General features: G+C 41.0%; 1 protein-coding gene across 3 annotated transcripts; it reads left to right on the top strand.

Annotated features, from left to right (window-relative positions):
- Positions 1-4,565: 4,565 nt before the first annotated feature.
- On the top strand, positions 4,566-22,487 carry LOC135522509 (vascular endothelial growth factor A-A). 3 transcript variants are annotated; one of them, XM_064948814.1, is made up of 7 exons: positions 4,566-4,846; positions 6,552-6,594; positions 10,854-11,050; positions 11,652-11,728; positions 12,215-12,247; positions 18,981-19,112; positions 20,849-22,487. In XM_064948814.1, exons 3-7 carry the CDS (start codon positions 10,865-10,867, stop codon positions 20,868-20,870), a joined length of 450 nt encoding a protein of 149 aa, XP_064804886.1. In that variant the 5' UTR covers positions 4,566-4,846; positions 6,552-6,594; positions 10,854-10,864; the 3' UTR covers positions 20,871-22,487. The 3 variants fall into 3 exon arrangements, with proteins under 3 accessions (XP_064804886.1, XP_064804885.1, XP_064804887.1); XM_064948813.1 differs by having other exon boundaries at positions 4,566-5,265; XM_064948815.1 differs by lacking the exon at positions 18,981-19,112 and having other exon boundaries at positions 4,566-5,265.
- The last annotated feature ends 625 nt before the right edge of the window (positions 22,488-23,112 follow it).

Genomic DNA, 23,112 nt, shown 5'->3' with positions numbered 1-23,112 from the left:
GGTTAATAAATGAAGATAACATAATAAATATAGACCAGGTTGCACCTGAATGTGAGACTACGCACTGTGTCATTCACAGAGAAATGCTGGTTAGCCGAAAAATGTCAAGTTGTATTGAATGATGTTATTCAACTTATCAATTGATTTAAAAAAAACATGAGCTGGCGCACACCCAGAATAACAGTTTGTGTGGTGGTGCTGACTAATGGCGAATAAACTATCAACAATCAACATTTTGATAGATTAAAGTTGTCAATCACATCAAAGCACATGCCATTAACTCACGTCTGTTTGGGCAGCTTTGTGAGGAAATGGACGCAGAGCACAAACGCCTTCTCTTAGATCTCCCCCCTGGATATCTAGGGGGAGATCGCTTGCCAGGGTTTGAGCTACGAGAGCCAATGTAGAGATTTCTTTCAGAAAAAAAGTCACCACTGGCAGAAAATTTCAATGACGAGGAATGAGTCACAAAACTTGCTTACCTGTGCGACATATTCAACATGCTCAACAAACTCAATCTGTCACTTCAGGGGAGAATGACAACTGTCTTTAAATTGGCAGATAAAGTGGCTGCAATAAAGTGGCTTCCAACATCCTATCTCTGCAAATCGGGGTTTTCCGCAATGACGGCAAAAACAACAAAATTACAGAGTAGACTGGACATAAGGAACATGTCACTGTCTCCCATCACCCCTAGACGGGACCGTCTTGTTGCCGGGAAACAAGCTCAAGGATCCCACTGATTCAGTGACATGGTGAGTTGCAATGTTGTCATTATATGGTCATTAGAGAAAAATATGCCAAAGTGGCCATTTTGGTGTTAAAATCCAGATATTAGGGTTTAGTAGTTATACAAAAGGTGAAGGTGGGGTAGATTTTCTTTTTTTAGAAGTGTTAATTTTGTGAGTTTTTCTTCAATGGACATTACCTGATTGACATATCTTGGGTAGTGGGTATTCACTGTCCTGCTTTTTTAGTCTCTGACTCCGATGAGGTCCTCTGATTATTAAGTTTCAGGAAGGTCTAAATTACAAGTGGTTTACAATGGTAGATCCAAATGCTGAATATCACTCTCCTGCTGTGACATGTAAACTAATCAGGAAGCATGTGTGCTTAACCAACAGACATAATTGTGTACACACAAACATGTCCTTCTGTGTGTGTGTTTGGTGTGGGTGTTATCGCTGATGGGACAGGAAGAAAGCTCATTATGTTTCTTGGCCCAAAACTCTGAGGAGATTTTGTCGAATCAGCACAAAGCAGGGAGGCTCTTATGGAGGCACCTGCTTGTTATCTTTCAATTAAAATTCAAAGCTCCACAAACGAAAGGAGTGACACTGTGGACACGATGAGTCCTCGCCGTCCTCCGGCTTAGGTTACATCACAGCAAAGAGGGACTCCCTATGCCTCATTTCTCTTCTCTCTCCCTCTCTTCTCCTCCTCCCCCTGCACTCATGGTATGATGGGTTTCCCAGCACTAGTCTTGATCTGCGGATGCACATGTTATCATTGTGACTCCCCTGGATGTTGGGTCCAGACTAAATATTTTTGCAGAAAGCATGTGACAGGTCTTACAGGCCTCCGACCGGCTCTCAGGATTAAGGATAGAGGTTATGGCCTAGGGTTGTGAAGTGGTTCAGCTTTGACCTTCAGGCTCACAAAGTTTGGCAACGTGAGGTTTTGATGCAATTCATTGGGTGGGGGAGGTAAACATTTTAATGTCATCCTAACACCCAAACTACTTGTATATTATGATTTCTATAAGCATAGACATGAGTTTATCCATGTCTTACTCTGGTACAATTTCATAGATTATCGAATCTCTCAAATACATAATAAAAGGAGCAACAGACTTATAACCATGGCAGAAAATAAAAGGGGAGAAGAGACCTTGATAAAGAGCAGGTCTGAGACTGTTAGACAAGACATCTAAGATGGGACAATATGTGCCCACACACTTCGGGGTCAAGGCTCAAATTCCTTGTCAAAGACATATAGAAAGTTACTTTTCATCGATTCCCTCAGCAAGTGTAACATCTAATCGTATAGTGGATTAAGCATATATGAGACGTGGCAATAATGTTAATAAAATAGTGTGGTTACAGAGAGCAGTGAGTTTGAAATAGACATGAGAGCGAGAGCAAGCGAGAACAAGATTGACTTCTTGTAAATAATTATTCCCACAAACATGTGAACAGAGCAAAATGTACCTTTTCTTGCTATGGACATGTTTTGAGTGAAAATATGTTCTTGTCTGCTGTAAAATCATATTAGTTCACTGATAAATGATGAGTCAAATTACTCCACAGTGTCCTCTACAGGTTAACAGTATGAGTGCAATGAACAGAGGGTGAAATACATTAGCACCTGTGACTTGCCAGTCAAACCATAATCATCCCATAGAAGAGTAAATAACACTTCACTTTTTGGGGGATTCTATTTAGGTGACAAGTAATATAGCCTCTTCTGACCAAATTCACATGTAGCCACCACAGACACAAGCACATACAATGACAACTCCCCTTCACAGAAAATATTGAGGAAAATCTGAGGGAAAGCAGACATGTCAAGAATATGTATATTAGAATGAATGCAATATGCTGTGGTGCCAGATACACCCTTGTTATATCGATTACATATCCTATAGGATATATCTAAACCCATGCTAGATGGGAAAATCTGTGTGTGAGTGTTTGTAAATGGTATGCATGTGGAGTATTTCCAGTCGCCTCACCCTTTGCTCATTAAACATTAGTCACAAAACCTTTCTATGCTCTACAATAGTCATTTGAATGCCAGTCATACTTTGAATAACTGTACCTTTCCATAGTTGGAAATATACTCTTAAGTCTATTTGTTCTGTCTCCACAAATCTAAATGTAATATTTTGTATTTACAAATTCTAATTCTGTGTTTGAGTATTCTCTAAAAGGTTACTTTTAAAACACGAATAACTTATCCATGTAGGGGAAATAAACTGTGTTGTTTTAATCAACACCTTGGTTTGTGTATGGGTATGTGAATCATAGATGGGGAGTGCTGGGCTGGACAGAGTTTGCTATACTCTCATTAAATCGATATTGAAACTCCTTTAGAAGCCTCAGGAAGCTAATCAACACAACAAGGTCCTCACCCATGGGGCTGTCCTCGCTATGGATCCCGACTCATGTGAGAAAAGAGAAAAGATAACAACGATAACAACGGAAAAAAATATGAAACGATAACAACGAATGAGGTGAGGGAAGTTGGAGATGCCAGAAACCATGGAAACTATGTGGAGTGCCTCCACTAAAGCAGTGTTTGAGAGAGAGAGCAGTGTCCCATCGCGATGATAGCGGAATTCTGGTACCATGTTATAGTGAATGGGGAACATGCATCCTTCTACTGGGGCACAAAGGGATGTTGTTGGTGCAGTGGAGATGGGATTTAGAGGATATGGATATTCTGTCTCTGTGCGTATTTTGAGATTGAGTGTGTCTTAGAGGAAGTGTGTTTTGTGGGGCAGTATTAGTGAAATGTGGGACGAAGTGTGTGAACTGAAGCGAGAGAGGGTGGAAGTTCTCTATCTCACTCTATCCCTCTCTCTCTCTGTGTGTGTGTGTGTGTGTGTGTGTGTGTGTGTGTGTGTGTGTGTGTGTGTGTGTGTGTGTGTGTGTGTGTGTGTGTGTGTGTGTGTGTGTGACTCATGCAGACTCATGCAGTCCCACTATTAAAGTTTGACTAACTTTCTAATAAGGACAATTTCTTGCAACTTTCAGCACCTAGAAAGTGCTATGATAATGAGGCTATGGAATGAGCCCTTTTATGATTCTTGAACTCTGCATCATGTGTGTCATTTAACAAAAGCAAACACTATACAGCCCAGGCCATTACAAGTCCCTCTCCACTCTTTCATACCTGAATATTCTCACCTACTGTACTCTGTATTCTTTTAGAGATCCAGGCATCTCGAATGTCCAATATAGGATATAATCTCTGTTTAACTGATGAACTAAAAATATGTGTGCACCACCACCTCCAAGCGATGGCAGTTAACTTCAGGTGCAAAAGCGATTCCTGCTCTAGTCCTGGCCTAGCCTGATTCTAATTGGGTATTTTCACATTATTTATGGTAACTGTCTGACTTGCCAATACTTATAACATACAAAAACCTTTGGTTGCAAAATAAAAATTATGTAAATTATAATATTTCCACAAAATGGTAAAGGCTATCACAAAAATATTATTTGCAACTTTTGAATGATTCATTGTAGCCAGAAAGGCAAAAAGAGACCATGAAAGGCACCAACGACACAACTAACTATTGGGACATTTAATACTTACCTTTTTAAACGTGTCATGTATTATATTTTGCGTCAAAGTTGTGACTTAAAACACTCACAAAATCGCACAATGTGAACATCTCTGTTAAATATTTTATGGGAGCGCGCCCACCACCCTTTGCCTGCCAACCAGTGCCGCCCACATTGGTGATCTAGCCAATGAGCGCAAGCGTCATCATACTGTAGACACGTCCGATTGCTAAAGGCAATAGCTCATGATCATAGAACAGTAAACGCGCTTACACGATCGAGAAACGGAGGTGTATGACCAGATCTCCCCATTCTGCGCCTGGACGTCCAACCCTTGAAGAGAAACAAAGTCATAGTAAAATACATTTTAAAAATCAAGACAAGGAAAGGGAGACCGTTTCAGTGCGTTTTCAAGGAGGAATGCTAACGGATCACTTTGCACTGGCAAACGCTCACACTACTCTGATCAATTTGTAATAATTCAGCCGCCGCTTTCACACGTTGAAGGCAATGCGTAAAGTTGCATTCTAAAGTTGGTGAAAGTTGTCATCCTGGTGAGCAGATAATAGGACGGAGATGTTCAGTCCATTATGGGGTTTCTAATGTGGATGTAGAATAGAAATCTTGGAAGAGTCTCCGGATGACCGACGCATTTTGGATGTTACCTTTCTTTGGGGCTATTCTCTGAGATTCCTTAGAGGTGGTTGCAATACAAAACAATAAAAAAGGATTCCTCTCAGGTGGCACATCTGCCATGTTTGGATGGATTAGATTTTTACTATAACCAAGATTATCAAGAAATTGTTGATTTTTTTTTTGTGTGTTTTTCTTTATTATTGTGTTTGATCCAAACGACAGCTGCAATTTTAGTATAACTGTCCAACTCACCTTCGGAATTACAATCATGAACATTGGCAGTTTTGTACAATTATTATTTGCAGCGCTTCTTCAGCTTCATGTGTATGCAGTTAAGGTGAGAATTATATTGAAATCGGGATCAGATGCGTCCGATAAATTAGGAATATAATGCTGTTCATGTTTCATTAATGAGGTGATCGCCCTTGTCGCTCAATCTCGTCACTTGCTGCTAGGTCTGTAGGTCACTTATAATGTATTCACTTTCTGTGAATCATAGGCCTAAAGAGGTTTATGTCACTGTTGAATTGTTAATGACGTTTGACATACATTTTGGTCTTTTTAGGGAAAAGTGTCATAGGCCTATCCAATTAACGCTGTATTTTCTATTATTATTAGGCTATTATTTGTATTATTATTATAACTTTTGAAAATGCACAATGCACCTGGCATTAATGTCAACAAAATAGTAGGCTAGGCTAAATCGGAATTTTGAGTGATGTGAAATAAATTGCATCATTACACTAGCATATTCCAAAATCACGACAATATGTTGTCGTGATTTAATTCAATTGGATTCCTATTGAATAAAATCACGACAACATAATGTCACTATTCCTACTGGGCACACACTGGTTGGACCAACGTTCTTTCAATTGAACCAACGTGGAATGGAGGTTGAATTGATGTGTGTGTCCAGATTCCAATATTTGCAATGTATTTGCTCTAGTTTGTAGACCAGTCTACTGTAATGAAAAGCGAAGTCCAGACGACCCGTCTCTTGAGAGCGCAAGGATAGGGCAAACCTGTTGGCCCCTAACCGAATAGCCTAGTTGGTCGCAGAGGGTATAAAGTGTCAACACGTATTTCACTCCGTACTCAAGGCTAATAATAGCCCGTTTCTATTAAACTTAGGCCTTGTTCATTAAAACATTCGCTCAAATGTTTATGATAATCAGTACAACCAGTAAACGCTAACAATGGGCAACCCACCTCACTGTCTTTCATCTATAAAATTAAATCGGCTTCTTTCTCACGCAATATTGAAGAGCTGTTGCGACAGTCTACGTCAGGTGATAACGTGACTGAAGCTCTGCTGTGATGCCATTTTCTCTCTGCACTTGCCCATAGGCGGGAAAATATTCAATGAAGTAGGCTAGCTGTCATAATACAGGGGAATGTATTGGAGTCTTGCTGTATAATAAGCTAATGCCATATTATGATGCATGGCTTAATGATTGTGCATGCAATTACATTATGGAAATCGTATATACATAATTCAGGGAGGCAAAACTGCATTGCCTTTTTAAAACGTGATGCATAACCTACCATAGAAAAAATATGCATGACATAAGATACAACGTTAAGCTTGCTCTAATGGCTTACATGTTTGAATTTTTACAGACAGCCCACATACCCAAGAACGGGGAGAAGAGTAAAAATGACGGTAAGTGCCGAATGTACAAATGTATTACAAGTGCAATATTGTAGAAGTTTATTCTCAGTGTTTACCTTTATTGGGGGATTTGGTGTGTGTATAGCCACCTAGTGGACATATTCTGAATCTGGATTTTCCCAGAGCAGACTTTCAAGTTCAGGCCTTCAATGAAAATTCGTTTTTGACAAATTGGCTGTTGCACATGGCTTTTGCACATGGCTATTGTCATAACAAAATCTTTACATTGTGTCAATGCTCCCTCTCTATCAGTGAGAGGATATGAGTATCATATAGGACCCCATGGTACTATATTGAAGTCTTAGTGGTGAGTCCCTGAGTGAAAGGCTTTACTTGGGACTTTGGAATTACCATAAAAGTGTCTCTGATCCAAATAGTCTTCTATATGTTAACAGACAAGGCCACTGCATGAATTCATGTTTTATTTAGGATTTTTCTTCCTCCTCTTGTGATTTGGGAACATGGCAAACGCATGGTCAGGTTGTATCGTTTATATTGGACAAAGCATGTCTGTATGCATGGTTATGTTTGTTTATTGACAGTGACAGAGTGTGTTTCACTTGTTAGCTGTGTTCAAGGCTAGCCATGTTAGTCAATAGTGGACACAGACAGGTTACTCACTGTGATATGTCAGGGACTGGTCCTCAGCAGAGAAAACACAGGAATTGAATTGTGGTTGTTTGTTATTCTCAGCACAAGGGCAGCGACTCCATTCCTCTTCTCTGACACCTGTGAGAGGCTTTTGACCTTCATTTCACACGCACGCACACAGAGAGCGAGTACGAGATGCAGAGAACCTCCACCCTCTCTCGCTTCAGTTCTCACACACACAGTCCCGCATGTCAACAATACTTCCCCTCAAAACATACTCTCACTAAGACACACTCAATCTCAAAATACGCAGGGACAGAATAACCATATCCTCTAAATCTCATCTCCCCTGCACCAACTACATCCCTTTGTGCCCCAGTAGAAGCATGCATGTTCCCCATTCACTATAACATTGTACCAGTATTCCGCCATCACAGCGATGGGTCACTGCTCTCTCTCTCAAACACTGCTTTAGTGGAGGCACTCCACATAGTTTCCAGGGTTTATGGCGTCTCCAACTTCCCTCACCTTGTTCGTTGTTGTCTTTTCTTCTTTCTTTCACACATGAGACGGGTCCATAGCGAGGACAGCCCCAGGGCTGAGGACCTTGTTGTGTTGATTAGCTTCCTGAGGCCTCTAAAGGAGTTTCAATATCAGTTTAATGAGAGTATAGCAAACTCTGTCCAGCCCAGCACTCCGGGTTTAGATATATCCTATAGGATATGTAATCGATATAACAAGGATGTATCTGGCACCACAGCATATTGCATTCATTCTAATATACATATTCTTGACATGTCTGCTTTCCCTCAGATTTTCCTCAATATTTCCTGTGAAGGGGAGTTGTCATTATATATATGTGCTTGTGTCTGTGGTGGTTGCTTGTGAATTTGGTCAGAAGAGGCAATATTACTTGTCACCTAAATATAATGTATTGGTGTCTTGCTGTATAATAAGCTAATTCCATACATTGATGCATGGCTTAATGACATACCAAAAATGATTGTGCATGCAATTACATTATGGAAATTATATATAAATAATTCAGAGAGGCACAACTGCATAGCCTACCATAGAAAAAATGTGCATGACATAGGTAGGCTAAGATGTCAAGCTTGCTCTAATGGGCTTACAGACACACATACTCACACAATCACATTAAAACAAATGTTGCCTAGGTACTAGAACGCTGCTAGATGGAGTGTGAAGCAGCAGCTGTGCAGAGGGAGACTGTGGGGCTCCGCAGAGCCAGAACAGCACAGGGAGACGTGTTGGGCTGGTGACCTTGGGCTGTAGACTATGGCAGTGAGACAGACAGACAGCCTTTCTCTCCCCACAGGCCTACAGGCTGGCCTGGGCTTCTCCTATGAGAGCAGGTGCTGGGAGGGATAAGGGGAGGTAGTGGACACCACATCTGCTGACCAGGCAGGTCATCCAGGGGCTAGCAGCAGCGGTGCATGGTTTGAGAAGGAGTAACAGAGCCAGCTACGGCAGGCAGTGGTGTGTCAGGATGTTGTTGCAGCATTAGGCCGGAACTGACCAGGCCGACTGGTTAAGGGGTGGGCTGTCAGGGGTCACATGTCAAAGGTGAACGCTGGCACCGCACAGCCTGACGTCATGGGCTCCTCGGATTACCTGGGGGTCAGGAGGAGGTTGGGGTCGCTGGGAAACCAGTCTATAGGATGGAGGGTGGGGGATTATTCTCGGATGGAGACAGGTAGGGTTAGTCAGCATCTGAGGAATTGTGGGTTGTATGTATATGGCGTGTGAGTGAGTTCAGATCATGTAGCTTAAACGTGTGGATGTGTTGTAGTTGTCCCTGTGTGTGGGTTTGAATGTGTGGTGCTTTAGGGCAGGAACCGGTTTGGGTTTTTACTTTACCTTCTATACCGGTATTTGAATGTTTGGTTTGTTAAATGTGATATGCTATGTGTCATGTCAATTTTTATAGTTTACTTGCTACTTGAGTCATCTCTCTCCGCGCCACTTTCCACACAGACCTAGCCACGCCCCCTGTCACTCAAGGAGCGCATTTGAGGTTAATCAACCACGAGACACTTGAGTTCAGTCTGCATGGTCGATGCAGCACATGCAACAACGTTTTCACTTTGCGTCTTATTATAAATCCACTAGCGTTCTATAATACTATTAGTTTGTGTTTCTTCACAAGTTGCCCTAAATCTTGTGAGATGCTAATTGCTAGCCGCTAATGCTAATAAATGTAGAGTAGGAGCAAATGTAGCTAGCTAATACAGCCTGATAATACCAGCCAGTGATGGTGTAGACCTAAATCAGCATGTTGTTTGTGCAACAGTATCTTCTAAATCAAAGAGGAATATACAAAGCAAGAATATATTAGATACATGAAGTAGCCAAAGCTTATAGGGTCCCCTAGGAAATACTTATCAACACTTTAGTTCCTACCCTGTCACAATAACTCCTCCCTGGTATTTTAATTCATTGTCATCTCAAACAACACTATTCAAAGTGCCCACTATTATATTCTAACTATAGAATTAGAATAGTCATTCTATTTCCATGAGTCCAACAGTTTGAGTGCCCCTGGCTATCTGTAAATTAAAAAAACAAGAACATGATGCCATCTGTTTTGCTTAATATAAGGAGTTTGAAATTATTTATACTCTTACTTTTGATACTTAAGTACATTTTATCAATTACATTTACTTTTGATACTCAGGTATATTTAAAACGAAATACTTTTAGACATTTACTCAAGTAGTATTTTACTAGGTGACTTTCACTTTTACTTGAGTCATTTTCTATTAAGGTATCTTTACTTTTACTCAAGTATGACAATTGGGTACTTTTTCCACCACTGCAACTGAGTGCAGGAAATGCAGAAATGTTAAAAGTGCTGAAATTTGTTTTGGTTGAAGTTGAATTGAACAGTATAAAACAATAACAAAGGAGAAAGACCCATTGAAATCAATTAGAATGTATGTGTTGTCACCCTAGGATCACTCACTACTCATAAAGCAAATGTTGAACTTTTATTATTCAAAAACTAAAAAATACCATCATACCGTCCATTTTTTTTTAATACCGTGATATAATATTTTGGCCATATCGCCCAGCCCTAGGTGGGCTTTAGACAGCTGTGAGCACATGCGCAGCTTTGACATTATTATTTTTTTTTTTGCTGGGGGACATTAAGATCCTTGTCAGAACAATAGTCTGCTTTGTTGCATCTGAAGCCACATATATGTGGCTTTGTTTATCTGCTTAGCTGGCTTTAGTAATGGGAACCACTCAGGAAACAAATGCCTTTACCTTTTGACGACCACAAAGGCAACACAAGTACTCTCTTCCACTGCCAAGCGGAACCAGAGCAGATGGGGAGATGACAGGGGGATTCTAGGAAATAGAGGAGGCATGGAGAGTTAGGATAAAGGAGAAAAAGGCACACAACTGGGGAATGAGGGAGGAAAGAAGGATGAAAGAGAATACATTGGAGAGTTTTACAATGTGGAGAGGTTGGATGTGCTGTACTCTACAGTATAGTAGTTTTGTGATAGGGTTGCCACTGATGTTGCTGTCTTCTCCTCAAGGAATCTCACTGTTACTGACAGTTCTCTATGGCACAGTGAGGATGAGAAGGAAGCAGTACTGATGTTCTCCCTCTGCTCTTCCTCCTGCAGTGGTCCCGTTCATGGACGTGTATAACAAGAGCATGTGTCGGACACGGGAGATGCTGGTGGACATCTTCCAGGAGTATCCAGATGAGATTGAGCACACCTACATCCCCTCGTGCGTGGTGCTCATGCGCTGCGCCGGATGCTGCAACGACGAGGCGCTCGAGTGTGTCCCCACGGAAACAAAAAATGTTACCATGGAGGTAAGCGCAAACTCCAATTCTCGCCGGGACCGGTGAACAGGGGATTTGTTCAACACTCTCTCTCTCTCCCCTCTCACTCTCATTCAATCTCTCCTATCACTTACAACCCTCTCTCTCTTCCGTATCTCTCGGTGTCCTTTCTCTCTTCCATTCCTCTTCTCACTGGTTATCTAGGTCTCTCTCTCTCTCTTGCTTTGCTTTTCTCTCTGTCCCATGGAAAAAGTGAAGCAGCAGGGGCCTAGCATGTCAGCTATTTTGTTTACCCTTGCACACCCTGTTTATGCCCCTGTTTATGTGGTTGAAGTCACTCTTGGCCACGGTCAGGTGTCAGGACTTACTGTTGGCATGAGCCTAGGGTGGAAAGGAATAAGCTATAGGAATGTGATACAGCACCTGCCTGGCTATGGTGTCGGCCTATCTTCACCGACTGGTTAGCTTGTGGTCAGCTAGTAGCCAGACTGTGGCCACTATGTCAATGGTCAGAACAATCACTCACTAAGAATCTCTGAGGTAGTAATGTTTTGGCAGAGGAATTTGTTTTGGGGGATTGGCCCTTTTTCAATGTGAATTGTAATGTTTCATATCTTATGTTTCTCTACAGGTAATACAAGTGAAACAGAGAGTATCGCAGCATAATTTTCAGTTAAGTTTCACAGAACATCGAAAGTGTGAATGCAGGTAAGAATCCTTTCTCAGGTCTATAATGATTTCAGGCTTCACTGTTTTGCTTAGTGGTTAAAGGTCCAAATGCAGCTGTTTTTATCTCAATATCAAATCATTTCTGGGTAATAATTAAGTACCTTACTGTGATTGTTTTAAATTTAAATGTTCAAAAAGAAACAAAAATAGCTTGTTATTTTGCTATTACTCTCTGAGTAGGGAGGGGGAAACTGAAAACGAGCTATTATTGGCAGAGAGATTTGGAAATCTCTTTCTTATTGGTCTATTTACTAATTATTTAGGCCAAAACTCCATCCCACCAAAACAGGCTGACATTTCAGTCGGTCTTTTCAAACAGCTCTTACACTAAAAGGGCATTAATCATCATTTTTACAGTATTATTCCAACCTTATAGTGTGGAATGTTTTTGACTGCACTGGGCCTTTAATAAAAAGCTAAATATAAAGCTAAAGGTTTTGTTCTCTATTTTCCTCTTAATTTCAGACCAAAGCCAGAAGTTAAGGCAAAGAAAGAAAAGTAAGTACATGTTTTGCGTTGTTATTGTTATTGTTATGAGTTATTTGTGGGATGAGGGGAGGGAGCTGTCTGTGTTCAATTTGGCTTCCACTTTGATATTCAAACTGTCAAAACAACTCTATCTGCCAGCCCCAAAATATCTGAATATTTTGATTGACCAGTTTCCCAACCAATCATCATCCCGTTCCCACAGATGCTTTAACTTAACACAGAGGGCTGGGACCTAATCCTCCCGAACAAATAAGTATTCATATATTCAGTATTCCTCATGTTGATTGGCAACATGCAGATGAGAAGAAGCCAGCTGGACACTGTGATACCAGCAACAATGTGGGGTAGCGCTAATGCTAATAGTAATGGTGACGCTACAGTATCTTTTACCCCTGCTGCACTGAGAAGTCAGCAGCTGCCATGCTCCTGCTGATAGGACTGAGTCGATCATTTTAAAGGGTGGTGAGAGGAAGTTTTAGGTTGCCTTCTACTAGTGATTGGGATTATCAGCACCTCATAGGCTCCTACACCACACCACATAGCCCTGTCTCTCTTTTTAACATAGCGAGGGAGGGGAGGTAGATGCCTAGTTCTCCATGTTCCCTTCACACCTTGTGGGACTAAGAGGACGAGCAGCACACCTTATGGGGAAAAAACAGCCTCTCTTCTCTATCTTTACTGGTGCTGATAAGATCTTTTTTATTTTTTTATTTACGGGGTTTGTTTCAGTTTGTCTTCATCCCAGGGTCTGTTTGTTTTATGGCGGTTGGTTTAGTGCTTTACTATGTGGCTGTAACAGTTGGGTTGAGATGGGTGGTCTGGCGCTAGCTAACTGTCACTGACCGGGCTGTCCAACAGCCTTCTTCTTAGCTCAGTTGTTCATGCCTGACCCTCGGCCCTAGTGGCTACTTCCACACTGTAATCATTGCAACAGGTGTCATTCAGTTAACCCATTTTTATTTTTAAAGTTCTAAATAGTGGATGAGCCTGGAGACAGAGACCCAGTGGACGTGATTAGTTACAGGCAGTGTGGAGGGAGGGAAACAGACTGACTGTCAGTGTTGATGCAGGGGTGTGTGTGTGTGAGACGTGTATGTGTGTACATGTCTTTTGCCACCTCAGCTGCAGCTGGCACGTCAGAGGACCTCCCTTGTTTTAATTGGATAAGAACCACGCAGGGTTAAAGCCCCATGGATCAGTGGAGGAGAGATGGGATCATGTTAGCTACCTGAGAGGGCTGAATCAAATCCATTTGTCATGAGGCTGAGCTGAGTCTTGTCCTCGCGTTGTGCCACACACACCTCTGCGTGCCACCCAGCACGTAGGCAGACAGCTCACCCTAGCCAGGCCAGGGTGGAGTGCAGGGAAAAGACAGGCCGTTCATGAGCTCAGACACACCCTCAGTCATTCACTCAAATGCATACTGTACATAATACTAAAGACCAGGTAATACTGTACATAATACTAAAGAACAGGTAATACTGTACATAATACTAAAGACCAGGGGGCACAACAATGTTTTTTAATTTTTTTATGATTATTATTTTATTTGTTTTATTCTTCACATTTTAAAACAGTCCATTTATATTTTCCAACAGGGCATTTGGGTAAGGTTTTTTTTCTCACCTGAGTAGCCTCGTTTCACTGAATAAAAAAATTAAATGAAACCTCTAGTGGTCAGCGAAATAACAACACAATGTCAAATATATGTGGCCTAGTCAAATAAAGAACATCTAATCACATTAACCGTTACTCTCTCATGGGAATTCCACTAACGGTCCGTATGTAGCCAAACGTAGGTGCTGCTCATTCCGTTTGCTCGAAAATTGATAAATGGCTAAAAAAGGTATGACCCTCGTCCATAGAGACACATACCAGCTCTACTGGTAGTACTGCTACAACCAGCAGTACTACACCTGTCGACGACACAAGTTGTTCTGCTTCCACGAGCACATCCAATGCTAGCATCAGTAATTCTACATTTATTGTTAGCCCAGCAAGCATGGACACTGACAGTTTTACCCGGCAAAGCACTGACGTTGGACCATCGAAGAGGTGCAAATATGATGAGAACTACATTGATTTGGGGTTCACTTATATTGGGAGTAGTGCCTTTCCTCAGCCACAGTGTGTTATATGTGCAAAAGTACTATCTCACAACTCAATGAAATCTTCACTCTTGCGCAGACATTTAGAAGCAAAATATGCTATTTTTTTAGCGAGAATCTAGATTACTTTTGAGTAGTAAGACATGTATAAAAGCAACAGATCCCATTAATAAGAAGGGAATATATGGTGAGCTACCGAGTGGCTAGGACAGGCAAGTCCCATACTATTGTGGAGGACTTAATTCTTCCTATGGCTGGGACAATGCTGGGGGAAAAGGCAAAAAAAAACTATACAGACAATATCTTCATCAAACAACACTGTTTCACGACGCATCAGTGACATGGCAGTAGATGTTTTGAAACAATTACTGCTTCACATACAAGCCAGTGAATTCTATGCGTTACAGCTGGATGAGTCAACAGACGTGGCGGGCCTGTAACAGCTCCTGGTATATGTCCGTTATGTTTATGGGGGTCAATTAAGGAAGACATCCTCTCCTGCAAACCACTGGAAACAACAGGACAACAGGAGAGGATGTTTGTAAAGTACTAGACAGCTTTGTGATATCAAATGGATTTCAAGATGTGTTGGTATCTATACTGATGGTGCAAAAACCATGACAGGGAGACATAGTTGAGTGGTAACGCGCGTGCAAGCAGTTACTCCCGACGTCACTTGGGTACACTGCAGCATCCACCTAGAGGCTCTTGCTGCCAAGGGAATTCCTGACAGCTTCAAAGACGTTTTGGACACTACAGTGAAAATGGTCAACTTTGTTAAAGCAAGGCCCCTGAACTCTTGTGTATTTTCTGCATTATCCAATGAAATGTAATGCTTTTACAATATACAGAAGTGTGCTGGTTATCGAGGGGCAAAATATTGACACGTGTTTTAAATTGAGAGACGAACTTAAAGTTTAGTAACCATAATTTTTACTTGTTTAACCGCTTGCATGATGATGAGTTTCTCACACGACTGGCCTATCTGGGTGATGTTTTTTCTCGCCTGAATGATCTGAATCTAGGATTACAGGGACTCTACACAACTATATTCAATGTGCGGGACAAAATTGATGCTATGATTAAGAAGTTGGAGCTCTTCTCTGTCTACATTAACAAGGACCACACACAAGTATTTCCATCATTGTATGATTTTTTTTGTGTGCAAATTAACTCAAGTTTACAGACAATGTCAAATATGATATAGCGAAGCACCTGAGTGAGTTGGGTGCGCAATTACGCAGGTACTTTTTCGAAACGGATGACACAAACAACTGGATTCGTTATCCCTTTCATGCCCTGCATCCAGTCCACTTACCGGTATCTGAACAAGAGAGCCTCGTCGAAATTGCAACAAGTAGTTCTGTGAATATTGAAATTAATCAGAAGCCACTGCCAGATTTCTGGATTGGGCTACACTCAGAGTATCCTGCCTTGGAAAATCACACTGTTAAGACACTGATGCCCTTTGCAACCACGTACCTATGTGAGAGTGGATTCTCGGCCCTCACTAGCATGAAAACTAAATACAGGCACAGACTGTGTGTGGAAAATGACTGAGACTCTCTCCAATACAACCCAACATTGCAGAGTTATGTGCATCCTTTCAAGCACACCCTTCTCATTAACCTGTGGTGATTTCTTTTCACAATTTTCTATGAACAATTAAGGTTTTATATGTAAGATGGTTAAATAAAGAGCAAAATTATTGATTGATATTATATTATTATTTGTGCCCTAATCTTATAAGAGCTCTTTGTCACTTCCCACGAGCCGGGTTGTGACGATAGCTCACACTCATTCTTATGTTTAATAAATCTATCGTATAGCGTTTGTGTGGCAGGCTTACAATGATGACTTAAAACAACATTTGAGAGTGTGCTGACCCTGGTGCTAGAGGGGGTACGCCGCTGGAGGTAGAATGTTTGAAAGGGTACGGGACTATAAAAAGTTTGGGAACCACTGCTCTAGACACATACTTAGGTTTGTTAAAATAGAGCCCCAACGCAATGGTAAATATAAGAGCAGGCGATAACCTATAGCGCTAAGTGGCTTAAATGGTTACGTGGCTTAAATAACAAAAAGAAGACCTATCTTTGTTAAATATGTTAACTTTAACCCATTTGCAGTCCACATTGTTCTAAGTAATTGTATGGCTTAATAGCGTTCACATTTAGGGGCTAGGCCTACGGTAAATTGCATTATAGCTGAGCACGGACATGCCAAACATTGTCAATAAGCAATATTAAATTAATTATTGATTTGGCCTACAAAGAGACTGAATAGAGTATAATCGAATTCTAAAAAATACAAATAAAACAAGGAAGGTGAATCATTCTAATAAGATTGGTTGTAATAACATTAAAAGAAAAAGAAGCAATCTGGTTTTTTTAAACAACAATAAATAATTGTAAAATGTAGTGATATCATTAAATCGTCAGGATAAAAAGAAACGCATCGCTATTGAACCAGCCTTTGTTATAGTACGCTTAAGGGAGGGCTTGGGTTTTGAACATATGAAACAGAAAACAGGCAATGTGTAGGCTGAGTTTCCTCTGTCAACATTCATGCCATAACCAACTGCGTTACTGCTAAAACCAGCTTTTGGTTGGTCTTAAATATCCATATCAGCACTGCCTGAAATTAGCACTTTGGATCATGTTTTTAAGGACACGCCTAAAATATATCCTCCCATCTGAGCGCAAGCGTGCTGATATAAAACTGGTAAATTACCGAACCTGGCGTTCGGGCTGGAAAATGCTAGTGCTCTAGTTTTTACATGACGAAATTGCAAACTAAAGCGCATTTCACAGTAGTACTACGTTAATGCCAGCCGAAAATACAACTCTCGATATGCATAGAATGATTTACAAAGGCAACAGTGGATGTATTTACATTGACACACACATTTATATTGAGACACACACACACGTTCAAACAGGCATCAATCCCACTGCTAATGAGACTAGATTAGAAGGGAGATGCCCGACTTGATTGATTGTCTCCTCTTTGGCCTAACCTCTATTGATTGAACTCTGTACGATTGTCCCTGCCTCCACTTAGGTGTCTTTTCTCTTTTGCCCTGTTCTCTATTTTCTAGGGGCAATGACCAAAAGAGAAAGAGAAAGAAAGAGAGAGACACTGGCACGATGAGGTCTGAGGCCTATGCAAGCGCCTCTTCTGTGGCGTGTCTGCACATGGGCACTATGTCTCTCTTGACGGTTGGCTTGATTTTGGAGGAACTTGTTTGTATCTTGTAAAATGCAAACCTCTTTTTGTTTGGCATGAGCAGGCTCCATTTTTTTTAAAGAAACCTTTTTTTGTCTGGCGTATGCACCACTTAAGTCCGTGGCGAGGGCAGTAATGTGAGTAACGTGAGTGAGAACTGTCAGGTAATGATGATGATGTCTGTATGAAGCATGGCTGTCTACCACCCCCTCACTAATCCATGGCAGCAGGGTCGATGCCATGTTGAGGCTACATGCTGCTAGGAGTTTGTTCTCTGTTTCTCTGTTGCCTTTTGTTTTAGCATATAGGTGGATGAACCAACACTATTGTCTTAAATTTCTACCACAAAAGTGCCAATTGGTTTGGTTACTTTAAGTACAGACAGGCTTGGCTAGGTTTGTTTGATAAGAGTTATTGTCACCTTGAGTGGTAACCCCGAAAAGGGCTGCTTTGTTCATGCTTTTAGACGGGAAGGTCTTGAACGTGACGCAGACGTGATCTGACCTCACAGAGCTAGTAGAAATACTGCCAACTGAGTTGTCTGTAACAAAGCGTATCTTCATCTCGTCTGGTGCATCACGGCACTCCCCTGTCTCTGTCATTGTTTTGTCTCACATGTTCACCTCCATAAAATATGCTGCATCTTTAAGCACCAGCGATGGCATCTACTTTGACTTTAAACTAGGCTAGTGAAAATAATACGATTAGATTGTCTTTGATCTGTATTTTATAATCCTTACATTGTGCTTGAGCCTGTGCTTACTCAGCCAAGCCATCATTCTAATGTCATCCTAACATCCCATTAATTTGTGGCAATCATGTGAGCATGTCTGCAGGGTAATTGTAGTGGGAAATATAGGCAGATTTAGGGAGGGATGGTTTTTAAAGATGGCTGCTCCCTTGTGAGCATGTCATTGGATGGATCGGGAAGCAAATGCTATGTGTTCTTTGTTTCTGCTGTGGCCTTTACCTTATCACATGTACCTGTTTTGTGTGTCTGTGTGTGTGGTTGTTAGTGTGTGTGTGTGTGTGTGTGTGTGTCTACATGATCATGGGTGTATAAGTGCAAATGTTCTCATTCAATGTTGCTTTTCATATACCCAATCACACATGTGCTTGTCATGCCATTAGAGAGGATGAATGAAAGAGTGTGTGAGTGTATGCAAGCATGATGAGGCAAGTGTGTAGAAAAGTCTTTACATGTGCTCTCTTTCTAACCCGATCACAATGCTCCACAACCTCAAACAACCTTCACACCACCCAGCGGCTGCAGAAGTATTGAGCTAATGTTGCTCAAATGTTCGTCCAATGTTGGTGTGTTGGGGCGGGGGCTCTATAGCTGGATACGCTCTATAGCTTAGACCTCTCTCTCTCTCTCTCTCTCTCCCTTTTTGCTTCCCTTGCAGCCACTGTGGGCCTTGCTCAGAGAGAAGAAAGCGCTTGTTTGTGCAGGACCCTCTCACCTGTAAATGTTCCTGCAAATTCACACAATTAGACTGCAAGTCAAGACAACTTGAGTTAAACGAAAGAACTTGCAGGTTTGTTTACGAAACATTATGATAAACAACGTGACTTGATCTATACTCCATTCACCCACATCTACATCCATCCACCTGTTTGCACTTCTGTCATTTGCTTGATTTTCTTCTCCTGCTGAGAAATGCATGCTTCTCACTTGCTTATAGAACATGTTTTTGTTTGTATAGAGAATTGTGTGGGACTATGTTTGCTTGTAAGTGTGTTTATATTGTTTGTTGTCGTGCGTAATATTCTGATACTCTTCTTAACATCATCCTTGATGTTAGAACTGTGACTCTATTATTGTGTGTTCTATAAAGGTAGTATATAATCGCTAGCTAGTATAGTGTATTCCCTTTGCATGGTAGACACTTAAACTAGACAATACACAAAAAACAGCCCGTTTCTCGCGTTAGATTCCCTTTATATTAATGCAATATCTATATTATACAGTGGGGCAAAAAAGTATTTAGTCAGCCACCAATTGTGCAAGTTCTCCCACTTAAAAAGATGAGAGAGGCCTGTAATTTTCATCATAGGTACACTTCAACTATGACAGACAAAATGAGAAAAAAAATCCAGAAAATCACATTGCAGGATTTTTAATGAATTTATTTGCAAATAATGGTGTAAAATAAGTATTTGGTCAACAACAAACGTTTATCTCAATACTTTGTTATATACCCTTTGTTGGCAATGACAGAGGTCAAATGTTTTCTGTAAGTCTTCACAAGGTTTTCACACACTGTTGCTGGTATTTTGGCCCATTCCTCCATGCAGATCTCCTCTAGAGCAGTGATGTTTTGGGGCTGTTGCTGGGCAACACGGACTTTCAACTCCCTCCAAAGATTTTCTATGGGGTTGAGATCTGGAGACTGGCTAGGCCACTCCAGGACCTTGAAATGCTTCTTACAAAGCCACTCCTTCGTTGCCCAGGCGGTGTGTTTGGGACCATTGTCATGCTGAAAGACCCAGCCACGTTTCATCTTCAATGCCCTTGCATATTCTGACCCACACTTACCATCCTACTTATCATCTCCCAACATAGTCTCCTTATCTTTTTCCCATCACTACATGGATATATATATAACCACCTGCGTAGGAGGGGAATTTTAGCATCCATTGTTGTTTTTAACTTCGACCAGTCTTGATCACACAATTTGGACAGACATGTTTATAAGTCAGCACAGTACAGGACTCAAGACAGAACTAACTCATGCATGACACTAACACTCAAAGGGAAAGTGTTTCCCTTGGTTCGTAACTGTGAACGAACAGGCTCTTAATTGAGTGAATGTGGAGCTGGTGTCCATGCTGCTCATTTCTAATGGTCCTACTCATAACTCATACGAGGCAAAGCCCTAAACGCAATTACTAATCGGGGATTAAAACTCCATCTCCATTGGTTGCAAATAACGTCTGTATTCAGTCAGTGGTCCAATGGAGATCTGACTGCTTCCGGGGAAACTCCCACAAAGCCCTGTGTTGATGACCTCCCTTGACACTACTATATACATCCTGACCTTTGAACCTTAGGGGCCCCCCACACAGTGTGCTGGATTTAGAGAGCCACACATGAGTGGGGTGACCAGCGACATGATTCCAATTGGTCATGGGTCAGGGGAGGAAGAGGGAGGGGCTGCAGGAGTTTTCCACATTTGCGGTGATGTGATTTGCTCAAGGCTACACCCCTGCTGGGAGAAGGATTTGTTGCCCATCTTTTAACCTACTGTCTGTCATGTCTTGTCATCCACAGATGTGACAAACCAAGGAGATGAGATGAGGAGAGGGAGAGGGGGACAATGAAATGAAGGAATATTTTCTTGGCACAGCACTTTGAAACCTGAGGACGCATTCCCTGGATGGACAGAAAATTACAACGCAAGAAAGAACGAGCAATCGAGAACGATGGAGAGAGACTGAGATAACAACATGCTGTTGTATATTTCTAAGATATATATATATATATATATATTCTAAAAGGACAATGACAATGTGTATTGCTGCTATGAAAAATGAAACATTATAAAGTGAACGAATGCGCCACGGTCTGGCGTGTGAATGGGACAAATGTTTAGTTGCCAGGGTGTTTGGGCCTGAACGTGGATAGGACTGAGAGTTTGTCAGAATACATTTTATTTTATTTAACACTTCACTGGATCTTGGTCTGCTGTGGATATGAGTATCTTAAATATATCTATATAAAAACTAAGCGAAATTGTGACCATAACTTCACTGAGAGGTGCAACGGGAACATGTTTCTCCTCGGACCTCTGAAGGTCTAGAGAACTGTCAGAAAGCAGAACTACTTCCTCTATGGGGTGAAGTTTTTGTCACCACTGTATCGACTAACACCAGATAGGACTCGGTGTGAGAATACTTCTAAAGGGATATTAAATGTAGGTATATATGGAGACGAGAGAATACTGAACTTGATTCCATCTTCCGCCAAGGAACAGTGGCATTTAACTCACCACTGTCAAAATCAATGATCTCTATTTGTTTTGTTTAATGTCTTCATTTGTTTTCCAAAGATATAATTGCACACACACATTAAAGAATAGTCCATTATAGAAAAAATAACGATCTGTATATACTTACCTAATATCCCTTTGTCTAGTACAATACATCTAATTTATAATGCTAGAATATTTTCAGTACTGTGCATTTAATTTATATATTTATATACAGTGTTATGGTTGATATTGATTTTACTTCTTCACTTGGCAATGTTATCACCAATCTGTTTGGCCATGGAAAACATTGAAAACTGTAGACGTATTTTTTTTTTTTAAAGAAGGAAAAAAAGAACAGAAAGATAAAACTTCAACATTCCTGAAAATGAGATATTGTATGTTTTGTTGGGCAAGAGGGGCTGGGAGCATGTGTCTTGATTTTGTTACAAACGAACCCCGCCACAAACATGTTTGTGAAAAGACGCACAGCCAACGTTGCAGTTTTAAGCTCGAGTCGGGACATGTGTTTTTGTACTTGAGTGCCCGAAGACACGTCATGAGGAGGACTGAGGGCGTCTCACTGACCTTGGTCATCTTGGGCGAACTCCACAGTGAGAGACTGAGACTCTGGCCAGCCCAGTTTAGCCAGAACAGGACTTGGCATAGTGGGGAACCAGGAGCAGTAGAAGGAGTTGATGCTCTCTACCCTTTTAAGGAAAAAAGAAACATTCTATTTGTATTTCAGTGTCAGAAATACTTTTTTGTTTGTTGTATCATGTACAGACACATTTTTAGTATATTTTCACATTAATATATTTATTGGTGCTGTAAAATTATCCATTTTACAATAGTAACATAATTTTTTGTTTTTAGTGTAACTATTAACTATATTTATTTAGAAAATATATTGTTTTTTATTAAACAGAAAATGCAGATCTCTTTGGAAGCCTATCTTCAACTGTTTTGAAATGACCTCTGACATTTTGATCAATCTAAAATAATTTGATCAAGTAACAATACAACACAATCCTACTTTATTAATCATTCCTAAGCCAATTGATAAGGCATCATAAGAGTACAAGACTACATTAAAATACATGCAACGCAACATACAGGTATCTGACAAAATAAAGGAAACACCAACATAAAGTGTCTTAATAGGGCGTTGGGCCACCACAAGCCAGAACAGCTTCAATGCACCTTGGCATAGATGCTACAGTTGTCTGGAACTCTATTGGAGGGATGCAACACCATTCTTACATGCAAAAATCCATAATTTGGTGTTTGGTTGATGGTGGTGGAAAACACTGTCTCAGGTGCCGCTCCAGAATCTCCCATAAGTATTCAATTGAGTTGAGACCTGGTGACTGAGACAACCATTACATCGTTTTCATGCTCATTAAACCATTCAGTGACCTGTGGATGGGGGCATTGTCATCCTATGGGGAGATAGCCATGGTTTCCAAAATAATGGCTGAAATGATGGTCTGACCAGCATGACCCTAAGCATAATGGGATGCTAATTGATTAATTAACTCAGAAACCACACCTGTGTGAAAGCACC

The sequence above is a fragment of the Oncorhynchus masou genome, chromosome 30 (assembly GCF_036934945.1).
Source record: "Oncorhynchus masou masou isolate Uvic2021 chromosome 30, UVic_Omas_1.1, whole genome shotgun sequence".
NCBI lineage: Eukaryota > Metazoa > Chordata > Actinopteri > Salmoniformes > Salmonidae > Oncorhynchus > Oncorhynchus masou.
Note: the sequence above shows the minus strand (reverse complement) of the source record. Positions and strands in the feature narration are given on the sequence as shown.